Here is an 18,433-nt window from a genome sequence, read left to right as displayed (position 1 = left end):
CCACAGATGTTGATCTGGAGACAGCAGAAGTTGAAAGTGAAGGCAGCAGGAATGATGTAACCCTCCCAAACAACCAGTTTTGTCTATAAGAAAGACAAATTTAGTAGGAGACATGGCAGTGAAATAATATGGCATCAGCTGGCACACATTTTGATTGCTGTTGTCAAACCTTGTTTACTGACGTACCTCTAAAGCCGGTCCAGATGGACAGGATGTCAAACTCCCTTTGCAAAGGGGGCCAAATAGAGTTCAGCTCGATCTTAACTATTGTCTTATAACCTATAAAAACAGAGTGGTCCCCTTTCATTCAGTGTAAAATGTAACTATGAATTTAATCAATGCCATGTTTTTAGAAAAAGAATCGCAATATCAGTAATATGTTACTGAGAGTGTCGCATTGGGCTTACGCTTTGAGTAATGCCCTTTTTTTTTTAACCAACCAATAGTAAAAAAAAATAAATGTTATTCAGTAAAAAACAATAAAAAACACAAGGTTCCATTTTCTGTCATTTAAGAGTTTATTTAGTTTACTTTGGTATATTATGGCAGGTCATGCGTCTCTTTGTCAGTTAAATATTCAGTATTTTCACGTTTTCCAAAGCCTTCCCGTGGGCTTGATTATACTGTGGGTGAAGCATTTTCTAGCACTGTGGTCATATGTTTGACACACCTGACTTCACCAAGCCCACCTGGTGATGCTCAGATGTGGACTTACCATCAGTGATCACATTCAGCTACCACTAAATGAAGCAGATCTCATTCATCTGGTGTGACAAGCCAACAATGTCTCTTGTTTAACTGCACTGTAGGCCTGAAATTTCAACCTCTGACGCTGATCATTTACATCTTTTCATTCATAATTTTCACCAGATACTTAAACTGTAAACTAGCATCTGCTGAGCTTATTAGTTTAACCGTACTGTTTGATAACAATTTCATCTCTTTAATGCAACAGATCATTTTTTGTCATTAACTTCCTTTATTTATATTTTGACTGTTTCTGCTACTAAATCACATCTCTGACTAACTTCACAGCTCAGATGTCTTCAGATCCACTCAGTGCTTCAGTTTTTGACCCTACTTTACCTACAAAAGTGTCCTCTGGGTTACATTTACCTTTTACTCGAATGGCTAGTAGCTACACACTTGGCATTTACTGTAAACTTTCGTTTTTCCGGTATCACTATTAAGACTGTGTATAAGTGTGGCGTGCAGAATGGGGAAATGTAGAAAAGAGTTTAATTCCACTCGATCCGATGAAATATAAACGTGAACAGGCAGGAAAAAAAGTATTTGTTCAATTTTATTGATAAAATCATCATTATAAATATAATTACCATTATCATTGTTATGAATTAAATCAATTTATCTTTAGATTTGACTGGTGTAAAAAAAAAAAAATCAAGCACCATTCGCATTAATAAATAGAGTTGCTTGTGCCAACATCTGGGTTATTTTGGGTATTACAATAAAAAAATATCCCATATCTCACATTCACCCCCCTGATCTGAACTAATTCTTCTCACACTGGATGTAAACTGGGATTCATTTCCATCATTGTCACGTTATGCCTCTGTCCAGCAGGACTCCAAATGACAATGCGCAAAAACAAAGAAAACCAAAAGTATTCAAACTTTTCCAAGAGAACAATAATAACAATAATCATACTTATAATAACAAGAATTTCCATGAAAACAATCATAATTAAAAATTGCACCATGTTGTAGCTCTGCTCGTATTTAACATTACTGTACTTCAAAAAAAAAAAAAAAAGAGATAAAGCATCACATTTAAAAACATAATCTTTACCATCTGACTGCTTGCACTGAGTTTGGTTTGCAAGTTTGAGTGTAAGACAAAATCCTTCGTGTTCATGTTTCGGTTTTTAGACTCGGTGTGAAGCCTGAATTACAAACCCACGTGTGTGCATGTTTAAGCCTGCATCAATCAAAGCTAACACTGTGCACAAGAAATGTGCTTTTACATAGAGAGCCACTACATACAGTTACAGGGAGTATCGACTGCATCAAGTACCTTTCATTAACAAATAGGAACATTCACCCCCATAAACACCAATTTTAGATTTAAAAAAGCTCAGTTATTGTAAACGTTGCAAAACAGAATTAGTACTTTGTGTCATTTGTGTTAGAAAATATTGAAATCTTGGATTTATTCTCAGTGCTGTGGATGCTTTAAATCACTATTATGTACTGAGGTCATAGTTCCCTTGTAGCCTTGTTATTGGTTAAAAAAGAAAAGAAAAAACGAAACACTGATTTAAGAGGAAAATGTCATGTTGAAACTTTAAATCTCCCCCCTCAAAGTCCCAACACTGTTACCAGAGACAAATTTCTTGGTAAAAGTCAAACAGAAACACAGTTTTCAGAATTATAAGTGAGTCAGACAGCAGTTCAGGTGGAGTCGTCCAGTTAAGGGTAAGGATGGGATGAGATGGGGGACAGAGGGGAGAGGTGGGAGGTTAAGCTGCTGATGAGGATGAGTCTTTGTATATCTCCCTCCTCTGTGTGAGACTGCGGGTATTTTCTTAATCTCTCAACACACAACAGTACACGTAAATAGTTAACATACAAATATACATTTTCCTGATTTCAGTTTCAAGGGCCTTTATTGTTTTGTTTTCCCCTTTTTATGGCACTTACAAACCACCCAAAAAAACTTTAAAAAATGTCCCCCTCCTGTCTCTCATTTCTTCAGGTTTTTCTCCAGTTTCTCTCTTCTTCTTCTTCTTCCTCTCGATTTCCATCCTCGCTCGGCCCTCGCTCCGTCTCTTTCTGTCCCTCTGCGGCAGTCTGTCAGCTACCTGCTGCTCTGTCTACACCTTGTCCAGCAGGGATCTCTTGCAGTAGAGGAGGCGTCGGGGCGTGCCGTACTTCCTGAAGAACAAAAGCGCTCCCAGGGTGATCACAACCAGCACCAGAAGGAGGACGGGGATCACCACGGCCAGGGGATTGGCCCAGCTCTCCGAATCCGACTCTTTGCGACCCTTCTTGGGGTCCTCGTTCTCGCAGCCCATCCAGTCTTTGAGCACGGACTTGGGGTAGCCGGACTCCACCTTCAAGTACTGGTTGTTAAACTTCCAGTACTTGTTGGCTTTGTAGAAATAGGTGTAAGCTGTGGAAACAGGGTCCGAAATGGTCACAGAAATTCTTTAAGTGTCAACAATGGAGCTGCAATCTAATAATTTTCATTCTTAAACTAATTCTGAGACTATTGTTGTTTCAGAAATCTAACCAGTGCATCTGAGATCTCAAAAAGAAAGCAGCAAATTAAAAACCCTTACATCCATCTTCACTCATGATGGTTGCTTTGACGTTATCTGGTGCACCGGTCCACTTGCTGATGGGCTTCGGGTAATCTTTGTCCACTCTGCGAGTCTTCTCGTTGAAACGGTAATATCTGCAAATGACGGAAACATTAAAGACAAGAAATAAACGGCCTCGGGTGGGCACCTCGAGCAACAGAGGCAGAGCAGAGGACTCAAACTCGAAATCATATTATAGGCAGTAGTCCTACATCGGGCTTTAAAGGGTTGCTCCATCTCTTTACAAGTGGGATTTTAAAAAAAAATATGGCCTCAAGACGTGCAGATTGGTGGCCAATTAAAGGAAAAACTTGAGCCCTCGAGGCAATGACGAAACATGTGTGGTTCTTCCAGGATTTCAAAAGCCCCATCCACGAGGCATGAATGATCACTCACTGGTTTGAGCGAAAATATGACAGTGCTGTGAATCATATGTTAACGCCTTTTAAGCATCTCGACCCAGTTAAACATGTGTGGAAGATTTTGGACTGGCATATAAAAACAGTGCTCACCATCAAACACAGGGAGTATCTTTAGAGAGGACTGTGCTCCATCCCTGCAGCAGAGTTCAGGGACTCAGAGGTCAACGCTTTGCTGTTCACACAGACGTCAGCGGCCCAACACATTACTGAGACGCTTCATGGTGACTTTTCCCCCCCTTTAATTAGCAAACTGTTTGTATTTTATCATAAAACCAATGTTAGGTCTGGAATTTGATCTTTTAAGATGTCTCGGAGCTTTGATGCAAGTCAGCCCTCACATATTTCCTCTATGTTGTTATTAAAAAACAAAACCTACAGTTACTGCTGGGGTAAAAATCAATTCTCATGCCCATCTGCAACTGTGTGTATGTTAGACAGCATGAGAGTAGCAGTGCTTATTTTTAACAAGTTCACAGATGAGCTCGCAAAGTGTTTATGCCCACAATCCTTTAACTTACATGTTTGAAACATGTTACATGTTCAACATAGATCCTTTAACTGGAATACATGTAAGTGTGTTACAAAAGCACAAGGTAAAACGTTAAATTTTACTGAAGCTGGTTAAATTACACTTCCTTGATAGCTATACATTAAGGTATATTTTCCTTAATGATTCATTATTTTAATAAATAAAACTTTGATTTGACATATTTCTGTTGGATTTTACTTAAAGTGATTCATGTTTATGAAAGCAAATCATTTTTTTAAGTGTACAAATACTGTTTTATGGGGCTTCACAGTAAAACCCATTTCATGAGGATATAACAAGAATTAAAAGTATAAAACGATTTTTTAAATCAATCTAACACCTAACATTACATGCAGATTTGAAAAGAGGTTTGGTATGATATAAAAAGTTACAAATACCTTAACAGATAAGGTTGCATATATTGTGAGAAAGGTTTCTTCTCATTTAGGAAACAAAATAAAACAAATGGGGAATAAAAAGGAAAACTCACTGAGAGTCTTTGAAGAAGTACGTCTGTCCTGTTGGCGTGTAGAAGAGAGCGGCGTCGATCTTATCTTCGGGCACACCGGCTCCCAGTTCCCTCAGGCTCTTTGGAGAGTCCTTGTCCATGGTGGACTCACTGAAAACCCAGTATCTGCTACCTGGAAGTTAAAAAGAACAAAGATTGAAAACAGACCATTTCGGTCAGATTAGAGTGTAGAACACATGCAACAGCTGCAGCGATGCAGTCATCATAAATCTGATTCTTCACTGATCCCATATGGAACCTACCCTTGAAGAAGACAAATTTTCCATCATCTCTCTCGTAAGCGGCATTGATGTTTGATGGTAGGCCTTTCCAGAAGTGGCTTATGAGCATCGGGTAGCCAGGCAGCACCTTGTGGTTGCGCAGACGCCAAAACCACTTGTCCTGAAAAGATACACGGGAACCGATCGACCCATTAAACAACCAAATCATTAATAATTAAAACTTCTGAGATTACCCAAATGTACCACTGAATGACATAAGAAATGTAGTTATGCCCTTTTGCACATCTTCTACAGAGAAAATAACAAAGATTTACAGTTTAAAGTAAACTTTCAATCAAATATATTTAATCTCCGTAATATTCTGGATATTATAATTGAGCTATTTGTATATATAAGAGCTATTTCTTATATTGTGTAACTTTGTGATGTAGTGTATTATTTCATTTAGTTTACATAGTTACTATTATTACATTTTGTAACCTTAGGGATAAATAAAATATTCTAATTCCGATTCCTCTACAAGCTGTAGTCAAGATTCCCAATATTTCTAGCATCGATTAAAACGTTGATTTTTCAGAGTTAGCCCTGATTGTGCATTTTTATCTGCTGGGTTATGTTATTGAAAACACAGCACTCTCCCAACTCAAAGAAACCGTCTTTTGTACCTTAAATACAAACTTTTCCCCTCTGAGGACAGCGATGGTGTCAAAGTGTCCATCACAGACGTCAGGGCCGTGGTCTGGCTTGTCGGGATTGGAGGGTTTAGTGGGACGAGGAGGAGGAGGAGGAGCCCCAGACTTTGATCCTATGATCAGAGAGAGAAGTGAAACATGCTTAATTTGCAGGACCGCAAAAAAAAATTTAATCTATTTTTAATTATGCTTAGAACTTCTTTTTGCTTTGCTACATATTGCAGTATTTAAAATGATGATTTATTGCACTTACTCAATATTCGTCTTAAATTTAACTAAAAAAAGAACAATGCTGACACAGTGAAAGAAGGTTTTGTTATTTAGACATATTTTTTCAAGGACATTGTTTTAATTGTTAGGTTTTACTTGTTAGCGTCGTATTGTGTAGATAATTCAGGGGGAGAGCCACGCAGTCTCGTAATCTTTGAGTTCAGGTGTTGCCAGTCCCATCGGCACAGGTGTATACAAACAGCCATATAGTCTACTTTACAAATTTTTATAAATGAATGGGTTTTTCTAAAGAGCTCAATGAATTTGAGAATGGTGCTGTAGCAGGATGCTACTTTTACAACAAGTTAGTTTGTGAAGTTTCTTCACTCCTAGATATTCCACCATCAGCTGTAAGTGGATTTATTGCAAAGTGGAAGTTTCATGAATCACAGCAATGAATCCATAAAGTGGAAGACCACATGAAGTCACAGAACGGGCTCAGTGAAAAACACCCTGCAGACTCCATAAGTGCAGAGTTCAGGGCTCCTCTGGCATTAACATCAGCACACCAACTGTGCACTGGGAGCTTCATGGCATGATTTTTCCATGGTTCAGCAGCTCCCGTAGGTGCAACGTGTAGGCGGCCCAATTATTTGTCCATAAAGGGTAGTTTATGGATTAAGCTTGCTAGCATTAGCTAATTAAGAAGAACTCTAACTTTACATATAAATATGGTACCTTTTGCCTCTAAAAGCAGATTTTAAAAACTCCAGTTTACAAAACAGACAAGTGATGTCAAGATAACTGTTTACTTTTTACTTATAGGCCATGGGACCAATGGGGTTTCTTTGTAAAAAAGTGACCCAGTAGCCTCAAAGAGGGGAGTCTCATAAAGTATTAGTGTCACCAAAAAAGTTGGTTCATTAATAAATAAATGCCTGCTTCTTCTACTAAACCAACGCACCATAAATTGCCTGGATTCCTCTGCGGTCATCATCAGGGAGCTGGAAGTTTTCGGTGTCAAACCATTGATAGAAGGGGGCCATGATGGCAGCGGGGTCGTTGGAGTGCTCTAGACCCAGAGCGTGACCAAGCTCGTGGACAGCGACCAGGAAAACATCGTTACCTTCAAAGAGAAGATCAGAATGTTGCCGAAAGCTCTGTTCAAAGTCCTGAAACTATCGTTTTCATGATTTCAAACAATCTGCAATACACAAAGTTTGTCTTGTCCTCTTCTTCTCAACCTTTCACCCACTTCTCTTCTTTCTCTTACCTCCCTGATCGACTGTCCCAGTGGTCCAAGGTTCAGCAAGGTCAAAGTGCGTGTCCCCACCAATGGCTGGACCGGGGAAGTAAGCGTGAGCTAGGAAACCGCCCTCGCCGTCAAACGGTGTGCTGTCGCCGTGGAATCCCTCTGCAAAGGAGAGCATGATGTCTGCGTACTTATCAGGTGAGCCTCTGATCTGACTGAAGGGGATCTCTCTGAAGGTGAGCGGGATGGCGCTCTCCCACACCTTGAAGGCCTTTCGAATGGCGTCGAACGTGGCGCGTTGGCCCACTTTAGGGGTATAGTTCTCTATGCTGGAGAAGCAAAGAGAAATGAATCAGCTTACATCAATAATAACAATTTGTGATTAGCATTAGTCACTGTGTTTTCTTGAGCTAGAACCCAGTACACTTCATATTTCCAGAATAAATCAGATTCTATATGCAAGTTGTAAAGTAAAACCAAATCACTGAATAGTGTGGTGAATTCTGACCTGAAGGTCACCTCAGACTTGTCCCACTTCAGACCCTGCACAGCATATCTCTTTCTCCTCAGGTTGCTCTTCAGCACTGGTCCAAACTTGTCAGGAACGCCACATCGCGGCCGTTTCATCGCCCTGGAAACACAAAGGTAACACTTTCAGTTTTAATCCAGAAAGTATGTGGACTCCTCTGAAGAACTTGTGGTTATTAAGTCTTTAATAATGGCAGTTTTAGCTTCTCACACAGCCGCTTCTATCCAAAAGTGTATAAAGAATGTGACAGTCCGCTATTCACCTGTAATAATCTGAGGCCAAGCTGTTATCTTTAATGTAAACCAGGACTCACTCTATTGTGTTGGTGTCTATGGAGCCAGTGACGGTCAGTCCGTAAAAACTCTGCATGGCGGATATCGCTTTACTGATGGTGTCTGGTGAGCGGATGGCCTGGGCTCTCACATCACCTGGAGGCAGGTAGCCATACTGCTGCAGCCAAGCCTGATGGAGAGACAGAGAGAAATAAATGTTGAATAAGACCTTTAATGCACAAATCATTTTCTGACTAGCTGGACTAAGCTAAACACTGATGCTTTACTGAAAAGAAGAACTGTCTTGTATGTATTTAGTTTTAGAAATTCAGTACTATTAACATGAGCATTTTCATTCAAAGTGGTGTAATTTTGTCATCAAGAAACACGTAACGTTTAGGTACAAATGAGACATGTCAGTTATGGAAGTTGCCCATAGTTTGCATGGAAGATATTAATTGGCAGACAACTGTAAAAAGTGTAAACTGGAAACAAAGACAATAAAAGTTGTATCTTTTCAGTGGTAAAATACTGGTACTGGTTGGCAAGTAGTTGGCAAGTGTTTGCAGACAACTCAGCAAATGTGGCAGTCACACCCAGCGACATCTAGCAACTATTCCCGAACTACGGAGGGAAAACACATTTCCCTCGTGACCACGTGTTGCTGTGGGGGTTGGCGACTGCTAGTTTTTTGGCCTAAGTGACAGAGACCTTGATTGGTAATTTACTTTGTGATTTTTGAGTCACACAAATGCATGTTTTTCAAATTTTTTGATGAAATAAGTAACTGAAACATAAAGAAAACACAAATTGTAAAACAGACAATAAGATGGATTAACATATTTCTATAATGTAAGAAAGTTTGTGGGCACGCTGCTTTAGAAACACCAAAACATCCTTTATTACTGCAGTATTTTCATCTATGAAGAAAAGTCACACTCCCACTACGCGTAAACCTTAGAAATCTACTGATGCGTGAGTGTAGAGTAAGTGAGGAGTGTGCTCGAATAGGCATGCTCACAAAAAGGAAAACTTCAAGCTTGTAAAATTTTTTTATTTATTTGCTAAAATAATATTGTTGCTATAGGAGACTTTTATTTTCTATTGGGCATATAATTGCTGTTGAAATCTGTTTTACTTTCTCTCTGAGTTAATCAGACGGGCCAAAAACAACAGTAAAACCACCTGAAAACATCAAAAAACATCTTAGTCAACAGAAAAGAAGGGACTGGCCTCCCGTATGAGCCTGTGGGTGTTTGTCTACTTCAAGTCAATTTTCAGAGCTTGTTTGGACCTGCTTCTCTTAGTTCAGCTGTACATCACACATTATATGGCAGATAATGGGTGTGTGTGGGTGTATGAGTGGGTTTTTGTGTGCCATGCTGTCTTGCTTAACCTCCCTCTTCAGCAGCCAACACACGCTGAGGTAACTCAGCATGCTAAATTTATTGTCTTTTCTTCATGTGACTGTGACATTACCCAGTTTATGGTTTCTTTAAAGCTAACATCAAACCCTCAAATGTCCCCTTGATTTCTGCTGGACTTGTAACGGGAAACTTTGTTGTGTGGTCATAAGGAGGCATGAGAGAGGAATTGAAAGCCAAATAAAACACTGATGTCATCTTTGTCACAATGACCCATAACTCTGTCTAGACGATCGCTGCCAAATACAGCTGTCACGAGGCTGGAAAAAAAACACCTTCAGGAACATTTGGGCTCCTCAAAGCTTTAACTTTAAGATCCCTTTGCCACTGTCTGTGTCTATTGTCCTCCTCACTGTCTGCCTATCTGTGCTCTTGCCAACCGAAACCACCACTGTTTATCTTTACACACTAAAGGTCGGTCTTTTCTTTCCACTGCTGGTGGTCAAAAACTGGGCCACTGTAATGGAGAAGTTTGACAATGGGGGAAAGGGGAGAAAAGTCAGATGACACCTTCGATGGCACTCCTACTTGCGAGGAGATAAAAAAATCAAAGAGCTAATAGGTAGTAGCTGACAGTAAGTAGTTGTTTACCCATTTGTAGATAGAAGCTAAACTAAATAAAAAGCTGAGCTGAGCAACCTTTACACTGGTTTAAGGTACTTCTTGAACGCTGCCTTGAATTTAGATGTAAATGAATGTTAATAAATTAACATGGTACATAGGTTGCCTGCTCAACCAGGTGAGCTAAAGGTTCACAGCCATGTATAACACACACGATATGGTAGACAGTGGGTGTGTTTGTTTTTATGAGTAGGTTTGTGCCACAAAAGATAGATGTATTAATCCTTTTATGGCAGTAATCTGTGCTTCTTGCTTTCTAAAATCTCTGCATGACACGGAAACAGCGTCAACATCCGTCCGTCCACATTTTAGTCTATGCCATCATGGACCACAAACTATTTTGATTAGGGAAATGAGGTCAAGGTTTTAACCATGTTTGGCTATAAATAGACAGCCTAATATGCATAATTTGAGTCAACATATAAAGGTCAAAATGTCTAACAAATGGTTGAAACAGCTAGCTAAACAAATAGCTAAATTGTTAGCCAATACAGAAAGTGCTAAAACTGCTCTCAAGTACCCTGGCGCATTTAAAACTGTATGGTTAAATAAATAAAAATGCTAATAAACATACTTGACCTTATGAATAAAAAATGAATTTTAACTAAAAATAAATTGCAATTGCAAGCTAAAAATATGACAATAGAAAACAAAATCGCTAACAAGGATAAACGGTTGAAATAGCTAGCTAAAAAAAATCTGGATAAGCAGTTTAAAGTTGTCACTATACTTGGCGGATGTTGTTTTATCACTATGTTCTGTTAATACTGTGATGACAGCAAACATCACAGCTGGTGTTGATAAAAGGTTCTTAAGTCAGTTTCGTGACATTTTAAAAAGGCTGTAGCTTTACATTTGACTATCAGATACTGGAGTTGTAGCTAACTCATCATCTCCTGACTCCCTTGTTGAAGCTAAATGCATCTTCAAGTGTGTGTTTCCAATTATGTATGTGCACACACAGAGTTAAAACAAATTTTTATCCCCACCACAAATTAAGCCAGTGGAATTACCCCAAATTCTTTCGTTAGCGTCATCTAAACCTCAGATATCTCTCTTGTTCCACCATATGTCCTGGTTTTCTCTTCAAGCCTGCCTCCAGCAAGTGAAGGGCAAACCATGGATGGAAAAGGAGCAACTGGGCAACAACTGGGCCATCCACAGCCTGTGCACACACAGCTACTGTTAGTCATGTGGTGGGCAGAGAGGCCAGAGAACAAGGTTCACTTATGTTAACCCGCAGAGCGACGACTTATCCCCCTTCTCCCTATCTTTGCATATTCAGTCGGATTATTTAAACATCTAGTAAATGTATTTTATCCTCTGACTCTCTAACACTAACCAACCAAATTTACTTTCTCTGCCTCTCCACTAAATACGACTAGTGTGCCCTGTGGCTCCAGTGCGGTGAAGCGTCTGCTTCTATAAAAACACTCTCTGCTCCACTGCATGAAAGTCTCTCCCACACTGTGAGGACCTCCACTTCTCTCCTCTAGTCCCAAACTACTCCACACACCGCCACCACCTCCGGTCGGAGCGCCAGGTATCCCAGCATGTACCTCGCCTCTGTGGAACTCCCTTACAGCCACCATCAAAGCTTCTATTTATTAAGATTTGTACATGGCTGGTATTGTTGACCTGTGGGTAGCCAATTACCTGGCTACACAGCCATGTGTGGTCAAAGTACTGCTGCTGGTGGTTGGTAAACACACCTTTGAGCCCGTGTAGTGACGTGTGGTCTGAACATATAATGCACAGAAACACAACTGATGCAACGTAGTGGAAAAGTTGGCAAAGCTGCACGATGTAGCTCCACTCTGTCGCTTTATCGATAATTAATCATAGATTGATTCAGTTGCCTAAAATGCAGTTCTTCCAGCTCCCATGGTGTTTTTGCTCTTCTTCTGTGTCATTTACATATCTGCTGGGCTTAGACTGATGAGGAAAACATTTCACTTTGGGGTCTGGCAGAACTGACGTGACATTTTTCACTATTTTTTTTCTCCATTAAAGAGAGAGGACAAAGTATCCCAACAAATATGGTTGTGATAAGAAGCCAAATACTGAACCGTAGACAGATGGATGTTGATGTTGTTTCTCAGTACAACAGATCAACGGGTCAGACTGTTTCTTAAAAAGAGAAAAATGCAGATCAAATGATGGCAAAGTAGGAATTAAATGCATTTGTCGTCGTCTTTAAACAACTAGAAATAATGGGGTTAGTACACAAGTAAATAAAATCAAGAACACGTTTAAGGCGCTTAGGAGTTTGTTTATCTGAAATGATTTAATGGTACAATTAGCTCAGTAAGTCTAGGCCCAAAAAAGTGAAGGTATCAGTTTGACTCATTATTCTTAATTTTTTAAAACAAAACTTTTCCTATTTTCTATATTCCAAGTGTCCAGGTGAACTATTTTTCAACCATTACTAGATTATGACTTGGTTATTCAGCACTGAAATGTTTGCTGGGGCATTGGTGGCGTCTGGTCACAGAAGAGTTGAAGAAAAACGCAGAAAGAACAAACTGCAACGTTTAAGTTTGAATCTGGATCATTGGCTTTGGCAGATGTTCTCTCAATGATATCCTGTAATTCCAACAATCTGCAGATTAAAGATAGAATTAAAATGCTCAGCAGCAGTTTTACCCTTCACTGTAAATTAGATGGCAACGTATTAAGCTTGAAGCAAGTCCCTGAAATTGAGGAAACATACTTTTAAAGCTCATAGCTGCTTTTTCTTCTTCAAAAACTCTCGAGTGCTGTTGGGAGTGTGTTTTTGATCGTTATCCTGCTGGAATATTCTTTTTCTGCCAAGCTTGTGGAGCCTGGCAGTCACCTTTTGCACTCATGCAGCCCCGTATCCCAGCACCTTAAACTCCCTGCTCTTTATATGCACATTTCCGTATAAACAGTTTTGGCACCAACTAAAGAAGTTTTTGCTTTGATCATTGTTAAAATCAGGCTTCATTTCCTCACGTCATAAAATACACTTTTGTTCATCGAAAGGCCAGAAGTACCAGAAAAATGTCCAGACTTCTGTGAACCAAGGTATTACAGACTCATTGCCTGGACTTTCTGCAGATCAATCGGGCTTCCAGACGCCCATTTTAAAGCAGAAAAAACCCCTGATTGTGAGGACGGAGTTATCTTGGCGTCATCTTCTCAAAGGAGACTATTCATCGGGCTTCTTTTCACAATCTTTAGAAAAGTCTCACAGTTTTGTACCCAAAAGCATGCAAGGTTATTTTTCTGGGATGCAGCACACAGAGATGGACCTATGTGATATCCTTTGCAATGCCTGAGCTGTCACAGCAACTCATCCCATTCCCTTTCCATTGGAAACATCTGTGCTGAGACAGGATGCTCTTATCTTTCAGAGCTCAAACTGCAAATACTGGCACTGTGGCTATCGCCTGGTCACCACTGCTGCTTTTTTTGTTGGTCAGAAATCTTTATATTTTCCCGCTTTTTTGAAGCCAAAAATCAGATTTTTTTTTTGTCATTTCTTTGTAAAGTCTTCCCCACATGGAGCCAAAATGCTGCCACGCAGACACAGCGGCACACTGAAACTCAAAGGTGCGGTAAGTTTTGCTTCTGTGATCACAGATTCTCTTACTCATTCTACTTTTAGGCCTATATTCTTCAATTTAAATACCATTACTGACAACAGGAACTTTTCCACTTATCAACACAAGATCTCTATTATGTCTGAACGTAGAGTTGCCCATCACAGGCCATGTGGGTGCACTCTCATGAGACTGGAGGTGCGCACACATACGTAAAGCCAACCACAACTTCCTCAAGATGTCATGAACTAGAGTTAAGAAAAAAATTCCAGGAGAATTTATAGTTCTTGAAGTCAAAAACAAAGCGATGAAGACACTTCCTCTTCAGAGGAAGAAGCATCATATGGGATTTTTTTTTCTATTTGTGCAATAAAAAATAGACAACAATAACAAGAAGGACAATGGTGTGAGTTTCACGGACATATTTATATTATAAACGATGCTAAATCACGCTCTTCTGTCCACTGCACTGCTGCTAAAACACTAAACGCTGCCTCTTTGACTTTTTTTGATGAAGACAAATTTTTCCTGTCTTTAAAATCTCAGCAGGAATGAGCGAAGAAAACAGACTGACCAGAGCAATGAGGGCAGCAGAAGATGATTTAAAGTGCAGAGTTACTTACATTAAAGAGGGAAAGGTAAAAGCATTAAGGACAGAGAGTGGGCACAGACACAGAGAGTGAGAGGTTAGGAGTATGGTTGAATTTAAAGTTGAGGGACTGAGTCAGTTGTTCCTCTCGCCGTGTGCCAACGGAAAAAACTGAGAATTCTGCTCATGAGCGGCTGAACCTCTCATTGCTTCAATTCTTGGCGTCTCTGACCCAGTTAGCACTCACACCAGCGCCGTGCAAAGTTTTGTCTGCTTTCATGTGTCTTCCTGGTCAAACAGGTCATAAAATGCACTCACCGGAGGTTTTGGTTATGGTGAAACACTATTATACTGATGCCCGACAGCTTTATAGAAATATTTACTGAACTGTCTCTACACTCTGCACCACAGCACAGTTCTACTAAAGTTCTCTTTCTTATTTTCAGAGGGAACATATTAGACTGTTTATTGGATTTTTGTTACAACTGTAGTTAATATTTGCACTGTGTGGACAAAAGTATTGGGAGACACCTCTGAATCTTTACATTCAGGTGTATTAAATCAAACATCTAGCCACACAGTCTGCTTTTGCAATAATCTGTGGAAGAATGAATCGTTCTGAGTCCGAGTGTGGCGTTGTAACGGGACGCCACCTTTGCAACAAGTCAGCTTTTGAAACTTCTTCTCTCCAAGATATTCAACAGAGGCTGATTATCAATGAATTATTGCAAAGTGGAAGCATTTAGGAACCACAACAACTCACAGTGCGTAAAAGTCACAGGCACTCTGCTTACTCAGTAACTGCAGAGCTCCAAAGCTCCTCTGGCATTAACATCAGCACCTAGACTGTGCACCAGGAGCTTCATGGCCGAAGCTGCAGCTCCTGCAGGTGTAACGTGTAGGTGTTTAATTTAATGTAAAAATAAAGGTTTTGTTCCAAAGCATTCGTAAAATGGCTGTTTAAAAATCGTTAATATGTCAAATAGTACTGCACATCTGGCCTTGAATCAGCTGTACACCTGAGACCAAAACCAGTAAGAGTGCAGTTTTAAACTGCATCTATTTTAAGTTAAAAATAGCTTAAATTGAAGCCTCCATTAGTGTCACAGTTAACTATTTTCTCTTTGATGTCCATATTCTTAGCCCGGTCAGCACAGATAGCCCCTCAGCTCTCTCTTGAAGTCCATCAGTTTCTCATTAGGCCTGGTGCAGCTGATTATTTTGACATCTCTTAGGTGACAGCTGCGGCCTGTCAAAGCAGCACGCAGCAGATCTCGAGCAAGGGCTTCCCTTTGATGCTACATCAACAGCGGCTCCAGTCAAGATAAAGGGAATTGAACCCAGATGTGTTTTGACCAGATCTGTACAAGCCCGCTGCTAGGATCATAAGACATGCGTCTCCAGATGGCAACAGGAAATCTCCAGATTTTTTTTTTTTTAAAGTCAAGAATCCTGTTTAAGAGTCTGTTGTTTTCATTGCTGCCCACTTCCTCTGCTCACGGCGTCTAACTAAGCATTTTATTTAAGTCAAGAATCCATAGAGAAGGCAGAAAAAAGGGGGAGAATGAAAACAGATGGTGGAAGGAAAACTGGGTACTTCAGAAGAAGTGATTTAATTTTCAGAGCATAGGGGGAAGTCTTACTTCTCTGTTAGCCGGGCTTCTCTTTTCACTCAGCTTGGATAAATTGGGATTAGTTTGTCAGAGCGACGTTAACAAGTTGAGCAACACTGATAAACCACAAAATTCCCGTAAACTCAGTATGAGTTACTCCGCCCACCCTCCCCCAAAAAAGGATCTTCAGCCACTTCAAGTAAACACTGATGTCACTCACTTGTTATTTTGTCTTTGCTGCTCTGGTTTTTCCACACTTGTTATTTTGTCTTTTGCATCTCATATCTTTCCAGCAGCAGTTTATTCTACTTTCTCCACACAGATGAGTCTCCTGTTTGATCACAGGTTTCATATACAGATCTTAGGTGATGTAATCCTCAACCTATAATTAAAACTTATCCTTCTTCTCCATCAGGGCTGACTGTTGTGTCTGACAGTAAAACTGTGTGCACAGCCTCCATCGCCAGACGTGACAGCCGCAATTCACCCGATCGTGTTTCTTTTTGCACTGAGGGTTATTGATACATCGCTACGTTGGTGTTTTCTAGCTGTGAGAGGCGACGCTGAAGTACACAGCCGTGTTTTCTCACTTTGTTTACAGACATTCATCACCGTGTTCGCCACGGGACAGCAGCCTGCGGCGTCCTATAAACTGTCTGACTTTGAGTTATCCACCTTGTCTGGCTTGACTCACACGCCAGCAACTTGTGGTCAGTGACTAAGGTCCTCCTTCGTGCTTCTCGTCTCCGCACAGAGCTGCAAAACACTCTCGTAAATTGAAATTACTTCTTTTGCACAATTGGGATGACTCAAATTTCACATTAAAATCTTTAAATGGTGCATCCTGTCCGTTATAGGAAGTGGATGGTAGACTGCAGCGTGCCTGAATGTCACGGGACATTGCACCATAAATGGTCACATAAATGTACTTTTGACCGATGATGTTATGGTAAACTGGAACTTTTAGTAGGTATGTTGTGCATAAATGGACTGAGACTACAACCACCCACGGTGCTTGAACTCAATTATTTTGGAGATCCGATGGCAGAATAAGTTTTTCAGAAGAAAGCTGCACTCTTCCTTAGTATTTCCAGGCTGCTGACACCTCTGTGCATCATGTCCGGCCTCACCAGCTTCCCATCTGTGCTGCCTGTGCAGGCAAATGAAAACCATTAACCCCCTCCCCCTTAGTACCACCACAGTACCCCCCCCCCCCCCTTTTTTTTTTTCTCAGAACAAAGCAGCTCAGCTGAGATTTCCACACTGTACACAGCCACTGCACGGCTGGGTCTCTGCCACTTACTGCTGAAAACTTTTGACTCATGGCTTCTTTCCCCCTGGATGGAAAAATAAAGGTTGGGAAGTTCTTGGAAAAAAATGTCAGGCTGTTTGAAGAGGAGAAAATAAACATGAACTGGCGGCTTTTAGTGGAAAAAAAACAACTAAAAATTATAAAGTTATAGGGAGTAAAGGTCATTGGAGTGTCACAGTAATAGATTACTATACAGTTATTAGTAATACGTGCTTTAAGTACATGGAAACTTCAACTCTTCAAAAAAGTGAGCAAACACAGACAGAGTTTCACGAGTACTGTGGGAGGAAAACACACCTGAAAATGCAGACACGCTGCAGCTCGTATTGCACATGCAGAAATGAACGTGTAGCCTCTATAAATGTGCACTGCATAAAGTAAATGCACCTCCAATTCACTTACCTCGGCTTTTAGTACGTCTGCGATGACAGCGGTAAGACCGAAGCAGCAGAGACCGCAGGCCAGGGCGAGGACCCGGAGTATCATTGTGATATCTGGAGATTATCTCGGAGATTTCAGGAAGCTTTCACTCTACACAAATCCGTCCTGATTAGGGAGGACAAAAAAAAAAAACTCCAAAACAAAATCGACTGATGCTACTCCGCGTTGTAAAACGTGGCACAAAAACTTTGTCGTATCCGCATGGACACTTTCAGGGCAGTCAGCAACTTTTACGCACAGAAACGATCGCAGCAGAGTCGGAGCCGAAACAACAACAAAAAGCAAAAGGCTGAAAAGGGAAAGAGAGATGCTGCAACCTAAAGCCTCGCAGTCTGACTCCCTTTCCCCTATAGCAGGACTACCTGTGGCGTGTGTGGACGTGGAGAGAGCGAGCAACAGAGAAGGGAAGAGGAGGGGGGCTCATTTTCTTCAAGGTCCTCCTCCAGTAAAAAAACGTCACGCTTCGCTAGGAAGTTCAATTACTACACTACTACACTTTTATTTATTTATTTGTAATTAAGGGAGTGATTACGAAAATAAAAGCTCCATAACTGAAAACACTGAGGTCGCACTCCTGATGCTTTTTCAGTATCAGTATGAAGCAGAAATGTTAATTTCTGTATTTGGAAGCTGAAGATTTGGGCACCGGCTGAAGTTAACATGTGCAGAAATGTCTGTCAGTGTCCCGAGTGAACACAAGGACAGCATGACGGTCTGGGTTTAAGGAGAAGAGTTAGGCCACGTTTCACGTTGTGTTTAAATGCGCATGCCTCACCCATTAACATTTAGCTGATTAAGATTTCCACCTAAAAGTCCCTGCAAGTTCAAAACAGGTAAAAAACAAAAAAAGGCTACACATGCAATGATTTTAAGGTCTCCTTTACATTTA

General features: G+C 40.5%; 1 protein-coding gene across 1 annotated transcript; it reads right to left on the bottom strand.

Moving 5' to 3' along the window:
- Positions 1-1,284: 1,284 nt before the first annotated feature.
- On the bottom strand, positions 1,285-17,943 carry mmp14a (matrix metallopeptidase 14a (membrane-inserted)). Its single transcript, XM_080876786.1, has 10 exons — positions 17,506-17,943; positions 8,020-8,168; positions 7,686-7,808; positions 7,199-7,506; positions 6,890-7,051; positions 5,689-5,828; positions 5,045-5,183; positions 4,764-4,914; positions 3,302-3,417; positions 1,285-3,132 (listed from the first exon to the last, which is right to left on the bottom strand). The coding sequence occupies exons 1-10, from the start codon at positions 17,587-17,589 to the stop codon at positions 2,834-2,836; spliced, it is 1,671 nt and encodes a 556-aa protein (XP_080732912.1). The 5' UTR covers positions 17,590-17,943; the 3' UTR covers positions 1,285-2,833.
- Between the last annotated feature and the right edge of the window lie 490 nt (positions 17,944-18,433).

Source organism: Rhamphochromis sp. 'chilingali' (assembly GCF_963969265.1).
Source record: "Rhamphochromis sp. 'chilingali' genome assembly, chromosome: 1".
Taxonomy (NCBI): domain Eukaryota; kingdom Metazoa; phylum Chordata; class Actinopteri; order Cichliformes; family Cichlidae; genus Rhamphochromis; species Rhamphochromis sp. 'chilingali'.
Note: the sequence above shows the minus strand (reverse complement) of the source record. Positions and strands in the feature narration are given on the sequence as shown.

What these genes read in the sequence shown, in the direction of transcription:
- mmp14a (XM_080876786.1), bottom strand. Translation starts at nt 17,589, where the DNA reads ATGATACTCCGGGTCCTCGCCCTGGCCTGCGGTCTCTGCTGCTTCGGT. An exon ending in CAGACGTACTAAAAGCCGAG is followed by an intron (nt 8,169 to 17,505) that starts GTAAGTGAATTG and finishes TCTCTCCATCAG; the next exon opens with GCTTGGCTGCAGCAGTATGG. An exon ending in TACTTCTTCAAAGACTCTCA is followed by an intron (nt 3,418 to 4,763) that starts GTGAGTTTTCCT and finishes CGTCATTTGCAG; the next exon opens with ATATTACCGTTTCAACGAGA.